General features: G+C 37.5%; 1 protein-coding gene across 1 annotated transcript; it reads right to left on the bottom strand.

Annotated features, from left to right (window-relative positions):
* Positions 1-1,138: 1,138 nt before the first annotated feature.
* On the bottom strand, positions 1,139-11,386 carry LOC145466604 (uncharacterized). Its single transcript, XM_081450312.1, has 9 exons — positions 10,918-11,386; positions 8,701-9,009; positions 7,145-7,554; positions 6,540-6,626; positions 5,204-5,662; positions 4,562-4,654; positions 4,310-4,438; positions 3,914-4,055; positions 1,139-3,360 (listed from the first exon to the last, which is right to left on the bottom strand). Exons 1-9 carry the CDS (start codon positions 10,970-10,972, stop codon positions 3,332-3,334), a joined length of 1,713 nt encoding a protein of 570 aa, XP_081306438.1. The 5' UTR covers positions 10,973-11,386; the 3' UTR covers positions 1,139-3,331.
* Between the last annotated feature and the right edge of the window lie 1,284 nt (positions 11,387-12,670).

Here is a 12,670-nt window from a genome sequence, read left to right as displayed (position 1 = left end):
GGTCGAAATTTTATTGTTTGGAATCGGTGGAAAAGTACTCTGAAGGCAAGATCCATAAGACTACTTTATTCATCAGGGGAAATACTCGAATTAGTCGCGAAACGAGCACGCGACTGCAAATGCTAGCTTAGAATAATGTACGTAATTTAAATATTCTATGAAACTTGAGAGACTACAGAAACTGGCAGCGTCACGCAACGTATCAACAAATCGTGACCTCTTCACTAGCATGGACTTTGACACTATGCATATCTGACTGCAAAACCTCGGTTGCTGCTGAAAAATGTTGATTTTAGCAATAGACAAAGGTTGAAAGTCAGCTAGTGAAATCATTTATTTACGATATATAATTATATATTAAGGTGAGAGCGTCGAACGCACTCTCATAATCTCTGATTACTATTGGTTATATTCTTTATCACTGTATATAATAATGACATAATTATATATCAATTTTTTTAGCGGTTATTGCTGAATCATCAGCTTACCAGATCAGCTATATAGAGAATAATACATGGGCGCGCGTAGATATGGAATATCTCTTCGAGTGTTCAACTCGATATCTCACGAGAAGAGATATTCCATAACTACAAGCAACCATGTATTATTTTGTTTATTATGTAGACATACTGATAACGACGTTTTTGCCGATTTTCGGAAGATTTCCGACCACTTTCCGAAGATATCTTAAGATTCTCCAAAACTAGTCCGGAGGCCACAGGAACGTTTCCGAACACTTTTCGAAACTTTCCGAAGATTAACGAAGATTTCCGAAGACTCTCGAGGAAGATCCGAAGATGTTTCGATCATACACCAACGATTTGAGGTACAATTTACCAGACTTCATATCAGTGAAATCATCAATATGTTCACGTTCTAGCCGTTTTGTGAACCTGCATTCCCTGGCCGTGTTCGTTGGGAGGTTATAAACAACCGCACATCCAAAACGGCTGGAAATCGAGCCTATCACTAGTGAGGATACGGAAAACACGCCACCCGAATCCCGGATGTGGTTTCGCATGAATTTTACGAGTGGTGTATTTTCCAGTAAAACACTCGTGTCTATCTAATAAGATTGGTTATTAAATTAGCACAAAGCTTCTGATTAGCATCATTAGTATTAGATTTTATATTATTATTATTATTATTATTATTATTATTATTATTAGATATTTTAAATAGTTTTACTGTAAATATTTTTTCAAATCGTTTCTTTTTTTCTCCTCTATTTATGTGTCTCCAAATTAGTACGGGAATTTCCCAGGCCACAAGGCGTTGACGCATAAATAAAGTTTCTATCTATCTAAGTTTCTATCCATCTACTTTCACCCATTGCATGATCACACCCCACAGAAGTAACACGCGTAGCCATTTCACACTTGTTTTATTAAGAAAAAAGAAAGGTTCACAAAACAACCGTGCCACAGAGGACCAGCCTCTTGCATCAAATTCTACATATGCGAACGATTTAAATTTCTAGACTAAAATTAAGTGAAGGATTGTCTCAACAATATTGTGATCCTTCTTAAAATACAAACGACGATAAATAAAGTTCTTGTTTTGACAAGGTAATACTAACTACTAACATGTATTTACGTTAAGTGGAAGCATTACTTCAACAGCAGGAATTGTTGTACAAAAAGCAAAGAATATAAAAAGAGAGCCTTCAAAGGGACGTTCAGGGAGCAACGTATTGTCTGAAACCACGCGTACTGCAGATCACAATCAACAATGTCCGCCTGCGGTATTGCGGGGCTCTACCCTGCAAAATCTTCTTAAAAACTGCAAGTACAATGAATCAAATAAAGAGAAGTACAACTTTTTACACTTTTGCACTTTTAAATACTAGTGCAAAAATATATTTTCTATATTTTTGATTGCTGACCCCAAATAGACGATAAACTAATTACTCTATTTTATAGCTCAAGAATTGCCCATTCATTCCCATTAAAATCACAGGGAAAGTAACATTAAAATAGTTCTGCGAGGCGCTTGTTGAAAGTACGCACATAACCAGGTAAAAAGTGACACGGAGACCTGTAGGAATAATTTTGGGTCTATAAATATAGTTTTGGTATTTTCTTGCCCTCTGATATATGAAACAGCAGCTCTAAGAGAGTGGGTTTTAAATAAAAATCAAGATGTTGGAAATACATAATTAATAGTCCTTGAATAAGTCTCTGTTTGGTTCCTTAAATTTTCTCTTGTAAGAATTATTTGTTATAAATATATTTTGAGGTTTAGTCATGCAAGATGAGTATTTCGTAGTGGCAGAACTGGGGGTAAAGAGAAAGCATTTAATTGTGGCTCCATTTAGATCTCCCTGTCACACTTTTCCTTTGGCATTTCATGGGCCATGGCATGACAACTCTGAAATAAGTTGCCAGAGATGTCACGCTCTATCTACTGTGTGACACAAGAGGCAATTACTGTCGGCTCTTGCGTAACATCACTAAAATGCACATCACTGTCACAACAATATAAGTTAAACATACTACAAGTGAATCCAAAAAACTGTACCTACTCACGGAAATACACCTTACATCTAAACAAAACTGCCGCATTCTTAGAGTAATAAATGTTACAACTACTAGAACACCATATACAGAAAGTCCTGAATATTACTACTAATACAGTACAATCTACTATTTTATCATATACACATTCCAGAGATAACTCTCAGAAACTATTAATCTAGATGTAGTGAACTAAAAGGAAGTTATGTCTTGAAGACATAACAGTGTAGGTTCCCACTCAGACAGATATCAGCCAAGCAAATATACAGTGTAGGTACCGTACTGGTACAACTGCATTCTCTCACCAGACCAAATCCAATCAGGATGGAGAATTTGTCGCAAGTGCTCAGCCATTATTTACTTAAGAAATAGAAAACATTTCCTGCGTTCTTTCAAGTTATAGAAATCAGCAAGCAGTTTTTCTTTGGGCTATTTTCTAATACTATTTACTTGCAACTAGATGTAAGTTATGGCTGCTCTTACTTACATCATCTGAGGACTAATGATGTAAAAAGTGGTGCAAAAACACATCATTAACAGCTGAAAAGACTTTTTCCTGTTAAATATCAGACTATATGATGTATGATAGGTCTGCAATGCATGCACAGGACTATAGCCACAAAGTTACTTGTACACATTGCAGACCTATGATGGGAGCAAATAACAGCATTGGCTTCTATTCCAAAGAGATTCTTCTACATTTTTAACAACTACAGCCATCTAAGAACACAGTTTACATGTTTCTTACAGTGAACATGTGGCGTGAACATAAGACCATACCAAGTCTTTATTAATTCAGTTTTGTTTCATGTTCATTAAATGATCAGCTCATCTGGTTCCAAATCTGAAACAGGAATCAAACATGACAATCAGTTGAAGGACTCTAAACACGGAGGTTTTGTCAGGGAGAAAGAAGAAAATTCATTATTTATCTGCATGTTTGAAGTGACTGTGTAATGCAATTTTGAGCAAATAATGGTCATTTCCATTCCAGGAGAGTTTGTCCAGGAAATAAAGAAATCAAAGGGAGTTTATGCATGGGTGCTGGGGGGGGGGGGGGGGGGGGAAGGGGGTGGGAAGAGTTGGAAGGAGGAGCAGGAGATCTAAAACTAACATTTCACATAGCTTTTATCCCAGAAACACCCCCCCCCCCCCCCCAACCTCTTTTATAAATCAGAGAGACCCTGGTACTTTGAAGTCATCACTTTTCATGCCAAAAGATTTTTTTGATAATCAGTTACTCTTTGGTTCACTGATGAGCTTCAACTCACACAAGCACAATGGAGCTGAACTCAAAAGAGGTGGCAATCAAATCCTTGGGATGGCCATTAGTTCCTTTCCTTTTACGAAGCACTTAAAAAAAAAAGATGTAAATTTGAAAATTCAAGATTGGTTACCTTTCAGCCACTGAAGGGGAGACAACTGTTCTTGCTGATTAGCTGGGGATGTAGCTGGACTCCTGTAGCCTTTAGGAAGCAAATCCTGACTCTTGTGCCTGGACTTTTCTTCTGACAAGGGTCTTTTGAAATCAGAAGACATCTGAAACCAGTCAAGGATGGTTAAATAAATATTTATTTTGATTAATGGTTGATTTAACAATAGGTCAGTGACATCAGAGGGTGCAGGAAAGTGATTGGGTAATATGTTAACAACCTTTATTTTGATGCATAATATCCTAAAATAAGTGAGATAAATGCAACCATTTTCTATACTATTAAATAAGGAATTCTATTTTGTCATTAAAACCCTCAGCACTACATGTAAACCTGAGTAAAATATGGCTTAATATTCACCTTAAATGCTGGAACCCCAGACCAGTCAGGAGAACGCAGAAAACTGGGCATCATAACTGGGTTTTCCTGTGCTAATATGTAGCTTTGCCTTGAGCTTGATGTCAATGGATTACTATTGGACTTGCTAAGCTGAAAATTGATTAAAAAATATTATTAATACCTAGTTATTATTAATAAAAGATATAAGATCTCGTTCCAGCCTAGTGACACATAAGGCTAGTTATCATTCAAATCATTTAGTGAAGAACATACCTTTCTTTTACTTTGGGCAGAGGGTTTCTTGGATTTCAAAGACTGTGTGACTTTTCTTCTTCTGCCAATACCAATTATTACATTCAATGCACACTGGATAGAAAAAGAAAAGAATATTGTGGTTAGTAAAAAAATTCAAATTATAATAATCTAAAAGTACAATACTGGTAATTATAAAGAGCAAACATCATAACACATGTAGCATTACTTGAGACAAGCATAATCAATATCCATTCAGATCGGGACAAAATATTATTTTAATTATAATCATGAATCACACAGCTGTTACAATCTGAATTCCAGAATGCAGTAAGTCAAGTTAGACTGTATTAGGCTGCATGGTCAATGCCACTGAAACTTATCTCACTTTCTATAACATTACGTGACTAGGGGTATTTATACTCCCCCCCCCCCCCCCCAGCCCTGCCACTCCTGGATGGGATGCTAGTCCATTGCAGGGTTACACTCCTGCATTAATTTTGCAGATACTCATGATCTATACACCTGGGTGGGGAGAGGAACACAAAACAATGATCCTGACAAGAGCTCAAAGCTGACCATTTGATCTGGAGCCCAGTGTACTACCCATTAGTGTAAGGCTGCCATGACTCCACAACCACATTATGAAATAACAGAACTTACCATCAATGGCCCTTCAATGTGGTCAACACTGTCATCAGAGTCTGCTTTCTCCTCAGGATGTTGACACACACTTTGCCTATTCCTACTGCGCAAGTGCATTTCTCTATGTTCTTCACACACAGAGTATGTCCTTGTTGCCAAGTTGTAGATCCGCTCTGAGGGAATTCCACTCATTGAGATTCGTTTACTGCGATTTTGGCTCATCCTTTCTAGTTCATGATGGAGGAGAGTCAACTCTTTTTTAACAAGATCTTGCTTTATCTTGTACTGCCCACAGTTTTGACAAGTGAACAACTGCTCTGAGATGTCTTGGTGTTGTTTCAGCAGATGATTCTGAAGTTCTCTTATAACATCAAGCAGGTCTTTAATCATCTTTTGTTTCATTTCCAAGTCTTTGAGGAATTCTGCTGTTTTCCGTAGATGTTGCCGCTTTTGCCTCAGTGCCTTACAATCTATGCACTGTGTTAAAAAACCAGATTAACAAAAGTTAATGACGATGAGTAATTATTACAGTACATGCAGATTGCCCAAAGATACAAACGATGATGACGATGAAGTGCAAATAATGGCAAATGTACTTTTGTTAAATATGTCTGTCAGAAGTCCTGGGTCAATACATGTGACAACATTAGAAATACTGAACTCTAGCTTCAGGTGACCAAAGGCAGAGTTAAATGCTAGTTGAACCACCTACATGTACAAGCAACACTAGGTAGGATTCTATAATTATCCATGGTATCAATTCACATACATGTAACATATGCTCTTCCATCGGGCCATACATATATAATGTACTCAACAAATTAAATTATGTAAAGCAACTAAATTAATTATCTACAGGTACAGAATTATACTATTAGCTATTGTTGAATTTAATCTTGATTAATATATAAATGATTTAAATGAGCTAAGAGTGAGCTGTATCTTCCAGAGAACAGAACTGTGATATTGAAAACTACTTTTGCCTGCTTCTGTAATTGGTCCAGGATTGAAAAGGTTGTATTTTGAATTTCATAGATTATGTGAGTGAACCACTGGATGTAGACTTCAGGATGAGCTTGCACAACCACATGTAATTGCTACTGGACAGGTTTAAAAGAACCTTATAGCTAGGGGAGGGAGTTGTAATTGAAGAAGGTGGTAACTGTTACAAAACTGAATTCATAAATATCAAGATTTATTATCATGAAGTCATCTGTGACATTTCTGTCGGCACACAACCAAGGAAAATAATTAACTGGTGACTAGGTTTTTTTTTGATAAATCAATGTCTGGAATGCCTAGGACATTTCACCATAAAAAGATACAAACTAATGTCTACTTGACAAAGTCCTACCTTTCTGACAGCAAAAGCATTGTCCTCTCCATCAACTTGCTTCAGAACAAACCTTTGTGAAGTCTCCATACTTGAACACACCATCACCTTTACAAAAGCAAAACAAAATTTTGGGGCATCAATTATTTTATAAAATGTATAGGTAATCATACCGTTTCAAGTTCAACTTGGAATTAATTTGCACGAGTGAGTTTTTCAAAAAGCTGAAATTGCACTGGCTGCTTCGCTTGAAATCAGCTTTTTGAAAAACTCACAAATGCAAATTAATTTGAAATTGAACGAGAAAAACCGTATACACCCATTAGCAACTGGTTTGAGTGCTGCTGTTGCTGTGGCTGCTTAATTTTTTGGGACTTTTTCTTGCATAATGTACTCAAAATGTATTCAAAGGTAGCATTCTAAATCATAAGTACTGTACATGCAGTGTTAATTACCCTCAGATGATATTTGTGAAAAATGTATTCTGAGACAGTGTTGTGAAAAAGAATTATTTTGTCATTAAGGGAGTGACCCCCATTCAAGGATGATGCTTAATCTGGGTCAGTGACTACTTGAGTAAACAAGCTATTTCCAAATGAAGTTTTCTATTTTCAGGGACTCATTACCTTTTTATCTTCTTTAAATAACACCTTTTCAACTTTCAAATTCTGTGGGTCTTCCTTGCTGTTGTAGAGGATAGAGCCACTGGAAATGACATCATCAAGCAAATGTGACAGGGGTGACAATGAGGGAAGTAACCTAATCAACTTCTTGGCCACATCTGTGCGCCTGATACGCAACAAAGCCAGAAATAGTGTTTGAGATGTGGCACTTGCCCCTCCTTCCTCTTTCCACTTTAACAGCAATTGATAAGCCTTTTCACTGACACCTCTGAAGTCCTCATCGATATTATTGAGAAAACACTCTCTTTTTAACATGTGCCGCCCAAGCTTTCTCCAAGAGGCACCAATATCTTCATTTATGTCACTGAAAATTTCTTCTAAGTGGGGTTCAGATGGTATGTGCGGGTTTGTATCTGAATAACAAAACACTTTGTTGGTGCAAATGTGTGAGCTTAAATCTTAAATACCCAGTAGTTAATTAAAATACACTCAACAAAATATAATCTCTTTCCCAGTAAGGACAGACCCGTCATAACACATATAATACCTAAAAAATGATTTTAAATAATTTAAATATATTAACCATGCAGAGACAAAATTCTTGTGAATGCTGGATACCGGTATATTATGGCTCAATTTTTACCTCTACTTTTTTTCAAACCAGTTTCATTTTCATCAGAGGGGAAGGGGGAGACTGGAACCAGTAACAAGTGAGAAAAATATCTCCTTGGAAACGTCTCCCAAACATTTGGAAAGAATTTGCTAGTGGTCTGACCAGTGCTAGTGGAAAAAAATCTCACCAGTTAACTTTGAGCCCTGAGTACTGGTAACGTATTGCACCAACAAATATGGGGAAAGTGGTGATCAAGGTGTACTTCAAAGTCACAGATCAAGTGTTCAAATCTACAATCCTGGACAAAAGTCTTATGACAAATTTTCACTTTTGGTGCTATTGCACACACGCCAGACACAAATAACTCTTCACCTACCTAACCTCTCCCCCCACCCCACATACAATGTTGAAAACTAGTACCTGTAATTTCTCCTGAGTTTCAAAATTATACTGGGTGGGAAGGGGAGTGAGAAACAGCAACATGTTTTTAAAAGGATATCAGTGCCTTTCCAAACTTCAGTTGTAAAACACAGATAATTTGTTGTCCACCATGATCGTAAATTTAGGTGAGTACCAAATAAAAAGAAATCTTGTTATAGTAAAGGAGTAGAAAGTTAAATGCTGGCAGGGGGGGGGGTGATATAGGATCCTGGCAGGGGGTAGGGTAAAGTTAGAACTGAGGAAGAGGTGGGAAGTGCGCATGTTTTTCTTTTTAAGAACCTCCCAAAAGTGAGGGAAAAACCTGGTTTGAAAAATTCAAACAGAGAGAAAAATCAAACAACAACATATATATAATAACAGGCAGCTTGTTCCCAGTATCTGACACATCTCATAAACAGAAAAAGACAGCTTTATTTTCAGGATCCCCTTTGGCAGATTCACACTGAAACTGATCTGACATACATACGCTCACATATGATACATAGTGTAAATGTGCTCAGTATACCTTCAGCGTAGGAATGCAGCCATCTGTGAGTGTTTGGCGTTGATGTTTTTGAAGACACTGGTATGTCAGGAGATAACTTTCCAGTTCTTTCACTACAGGAAAATGAACTAGAGGATGACAGAGGCGAAGGCAGGAAAACTCCAGAATCATCACCACACGATTCAGACACATCATCAAGTGAAGTCCTGAATAAAAAGGCTTCGGCTACTTGAACGTCATCCACAGAGAGGGGACGTCGTGATCTGGCATGCTGTAATGGTGACTGTTGCATCATCCAGTAAAAATTAATGGCATCTTCTGTAACAGCATCTGAAAAGAAAAAGAGATTTTGAAGGATCTACGAGAAACACATATTTTTGTTCTGGGTTAGGAAGGGAAAAGATCTTCTTATCTTCTCATGGACATGTTCCATTGGAATCTACAAAATGTCCATTGAATTAAAAACTAATTATATGAATTCGTAATATAATTAATTAATCAATTAATTATACTTTTACCAAATGGAGATGGATTATCTTTTTCCAGGTTAGAAATTGAGTGACCGTGAATAAGTTGAATCAGTGCAAATGATACTCTGAAAATATATAATTTACCAAATGAAATATTTACTAATGGAAAGCAAATATACCTGTAATCTCAGACTCGGAAGGCAAATTTGAGACTGAGGCAGTTGATCAAAGACTCGCAGAAATCAATATTTAATTTTCATGCTGATGTTTCTTTAAAACTTACATGTGCTAACATCTGCAAATTAACCAGGATTGATTTGACCTTAAAACAAGTTCATTAAAAGTATAAATTCCATCTAAAATTTTCAAGTTATATGCCAATGGCTTGCTTTTTATTCCCAATGCTTTTGAGCTGTCATTTTGTAAACAAGGGCATACTGCTACATGTACATTACTCACTATCTATCACAGAATTGATAGTGAGTAGCGTAACCAATCAGAGAACGGCATTCGTGATAAAATGCCGGTAGATTTATACTAAAATTTATTATAATATTTCCCAACTTGAAATAGAGATGCACGATGCCACTGTAACAAAGGGAAAACCCCAGTTGCCTCCAGAGAAATTTCTGAGAAATCATGTGTTTCCGTTTTATGATCACATCAATCTAAAACAATGCCTACTATTTTTTCCTCCTCCCAGATTTTGCTACTAGTTTTCTAAGAAATCTTGGTCAAAATGCACAGTTAAGCTTATATTTAACAGAACAAATCATGGGACCTCATCTCACAGGGCTTGGTCGCAAAAAGATCATTTTACCTTCCATGAGTCAAACATCACATTTCCTGCAAGAATCCCCTCGAACTTCCTAAATCTCTTCCTTTACCGTTTTTTTTTTCCAATCAGTTTAGAACTGTAACAGTTAAAATGCTAGAATGATCCATGTCAACGCTAAACAAAATATTTCCCAAACGAAACCTGCTTAATCAGCAACTCTCTCCTAGATCGCTTCCACCGTTCGCACGTCGAGATAAAAATTAAAACGAAACTAAACTTGAACGGAGAAGAAAGCCAGTGAGCCATTTAATGAGAAGAAAAAAGATTAAGGAGTTCACTTTCTGGATCAGCTGTATAAAACAAGGAAAGCCAAACAAATCAATAAGCTTTACAAAGTAAATTCAACGCGCTGATTGCACCAAATTATCACTCATTTGGAAGTATAAGTTTACTTTAGAATAACGGCGGCTACTAAACAATTAGATTGGTTAGATTTTCAGCAAGAACAATCTTGGTTCTCAATTTCAAACATGGTGTGCAAACTAAGACTACATGCAAGCCTATATAAGGTTAATTTGCAAACGGCAAGGTCAATCCGCCATGGGTGTAACCAGTTCCGACTTACTAAAGAACCAATATGAACGAAATTTTGAAACAGCTTTTAAACGTTCTTAACTCTAGAAGAACACAATTACGAGCTGCAGCTCTCAAACTGCAAGATCAAATAGCATCCCAGGTCATACTGGATGTAATTTTCTTCCGACAGAGCTTAACTAACTGCGGTTAAGTGGGCGCAAGCGGGCCTCCTTCGCGGTTGTTGTTCCCGCGAACTCGACAGAAGTTCGTAAACAACGTTCTAGATTTTGCATCCAGGTGTTCGCATCTAGATACTCAGCGATACTATAACGACTACCACTTTGGTGACTTAACAAGCTCTCAACATGGATAAGCAAATGAAGGACTCGAGTTATTCTAGTCAAATTTTCTCACCTGTGGCGCAAGACAAGTTTGGGGTGCTTTTGATACCAACTGCAAGAGACGCCATCTTGGGGCCTTTCTATGATCTTCAAGTTCTTCTAGTTTCTTTTTCAACCACTGTTTGATTATCACTTAACTACTAAACAGTAGTCGTGAGGATACTAGATGCTATCTTTCTAAATTAATTTTCGACATCGAAAAAGGAGGTAAACTAATTTTCCGCGTATAAAAGTTTGGACCAGGTCCGGAAAATCAAACTCTTTGGTCCTCAGCGCAAAGGATTACGTCATGTGGTATAAATATCCTGCCAATGGGTGAGAGTCTGAGGACGGAGTTTCAAAATTAACTTGAGATACTGCCCGCTGTTTGAAACAACGTCCAACACAGTAACTAAAGAACAACAAATTCTTTGAGAAAAAAAGCTGTCCCATGTTTTCTCCCTGCAATAGGATACAACCACATCTTACTTTTCTCCCGAGTCCCCCCCTCCCCACCCTAGACAGTTAGTCACTTTGTAAATTTTGAATTGCCGAAAAGGTCGTCACGTGGTTAGATATCGCGCAACCTACGTACGTAACTGGGGTCAAAGGGGCACGGGAAATTTTGTCCAACTTTGTGTGTTCGACTTCCTGGCAACGCACGCCACGTAAAAGAAAAATTAAATCTTTGAAGGCGCAAAACTCCCAGCTCCCGCGCGTCTCGGAGAAGTCAAAAATCAGTCAAGGTGCGAACCTTGTTATCATTTTTTTTTTTTTTTTGCTTTTAAACTTGTACAAAGAAATTGTTTTTCATCCCTAATGTTTGTGGAGTCTGCGGGAAAAAAAACTATAGACACTATACTTGGCAGACTTAAATTTCCCTGTAATCTCACTGAAACTATATACCGCACTGAAAAGTTGTGAAACTGTAATCGAAACACACGCTAATCTTGGATTATTTTAATCGTGCTTGATAACCGAACTCAATGTTAGCTAATGTTATTACATCCTAAAATTCCATGCTACACAGTTGGAGTTTTCGGAGACGTTACTTTAAAAGTGTGCCAATGCAAGCGCACCCTAATCACGCACACTAGTCACGCACATTAGTCACGCAAACTACCGTTCGGTCAATCTTGCACGAATAACTTGGGCACAAAGTCAGTTGTTTGAACAATTCAGTATTTCTTTGTTTTTGTTTTGTTTTGTTTTGTTTTTTTTAAAAAAAAAAAGGTAAGGCACAGGTAGGTAGCTTCATGGTCTCCTGAATCTTCGATTAATATTGATACTGGATCATGTTGCTCAGAAGCGAAATAAATCCCGAGAAAGGGCCCGGCAAACTTGGCTACTCAGATGGCCAGGTAGTCACATTTTTTTTTGTTACGTTAAAAAACGTGGCGAAATCTCGCAAACCAGGCCACCACGGCTCATCAAATCGGCCCTTCAGAAATGATCAGTAACGATTTCTGGATAAAATTCCTTTATTTTATCGTTTTCGTTCATATCCTACACATCTTACAGCCACTGGCTACAGCCGGTCACCATTTAGTCTCCTTGAGTCGTTACGCATCACGCAATGCTTCTTTCCAGCGGCGAGACCCGTTGCGTGACGGCACAGATAAGGACTGCGAATGAGACTGGTCAGCATTATACGCCAAATGATTCGTTCTAAACAATTCAGTAATATTTACTTCAGGTCCACAATGTTTATTTTATCAGGCGAACAACGCTTCCTGGAACAGTATTACAAACGGCCAGTTCAAAAAGTTTGTGTCAAACTTTGAGCT

The sequence above is a fragment of the Orbicella franksi genome, chromosome 13 (genome assembly GCF_964199315.1).
Source record: "Orbicella franksi chromosome 13, jaOrbFran1.1, whole genome shotgun sequence".
Classification (NCBI taxonomy): Eukaryota; Metazoa; Cnidaria; class Anthozoa; order Scleractinia; family Merulinidae; genus Orbicella; species Orbicella franksi.
The sequence above is the reverse complement of the archived record's forward strand: the minus strand, read 5'-3'. Positions and strand labels throughout refer to the sequence as shown.

What these genes read in the sequence shown, in the direction of transcription:
- LOC145466604 (XM_081450312.1), bottom strand. Translation starts at nt 10,972, where the DNA reads ATGGCGTCTCTTGCAGTTGGTATCAAAAGCACCCCAAACTTGTCTTGC. An exon ending in CTGCCCAAAGTAAAAGAAAG is followed by an intron (nt 4,439 to 4,561) that starts GTATGTTCTTCA and finishes ATCAATTTTCAG; the next exon opens with CTTAGCAAGTCCAATAGTAA. An exon ending in CTGGGGTTCCAGCATTTAAG is followed by an intron (nt 4,056 to 4,309) that starts GTGAATATTAAG and finishes GACTGGTTTCAG; the next exon opens with ATGTCTTCTGATTTCAAAAG.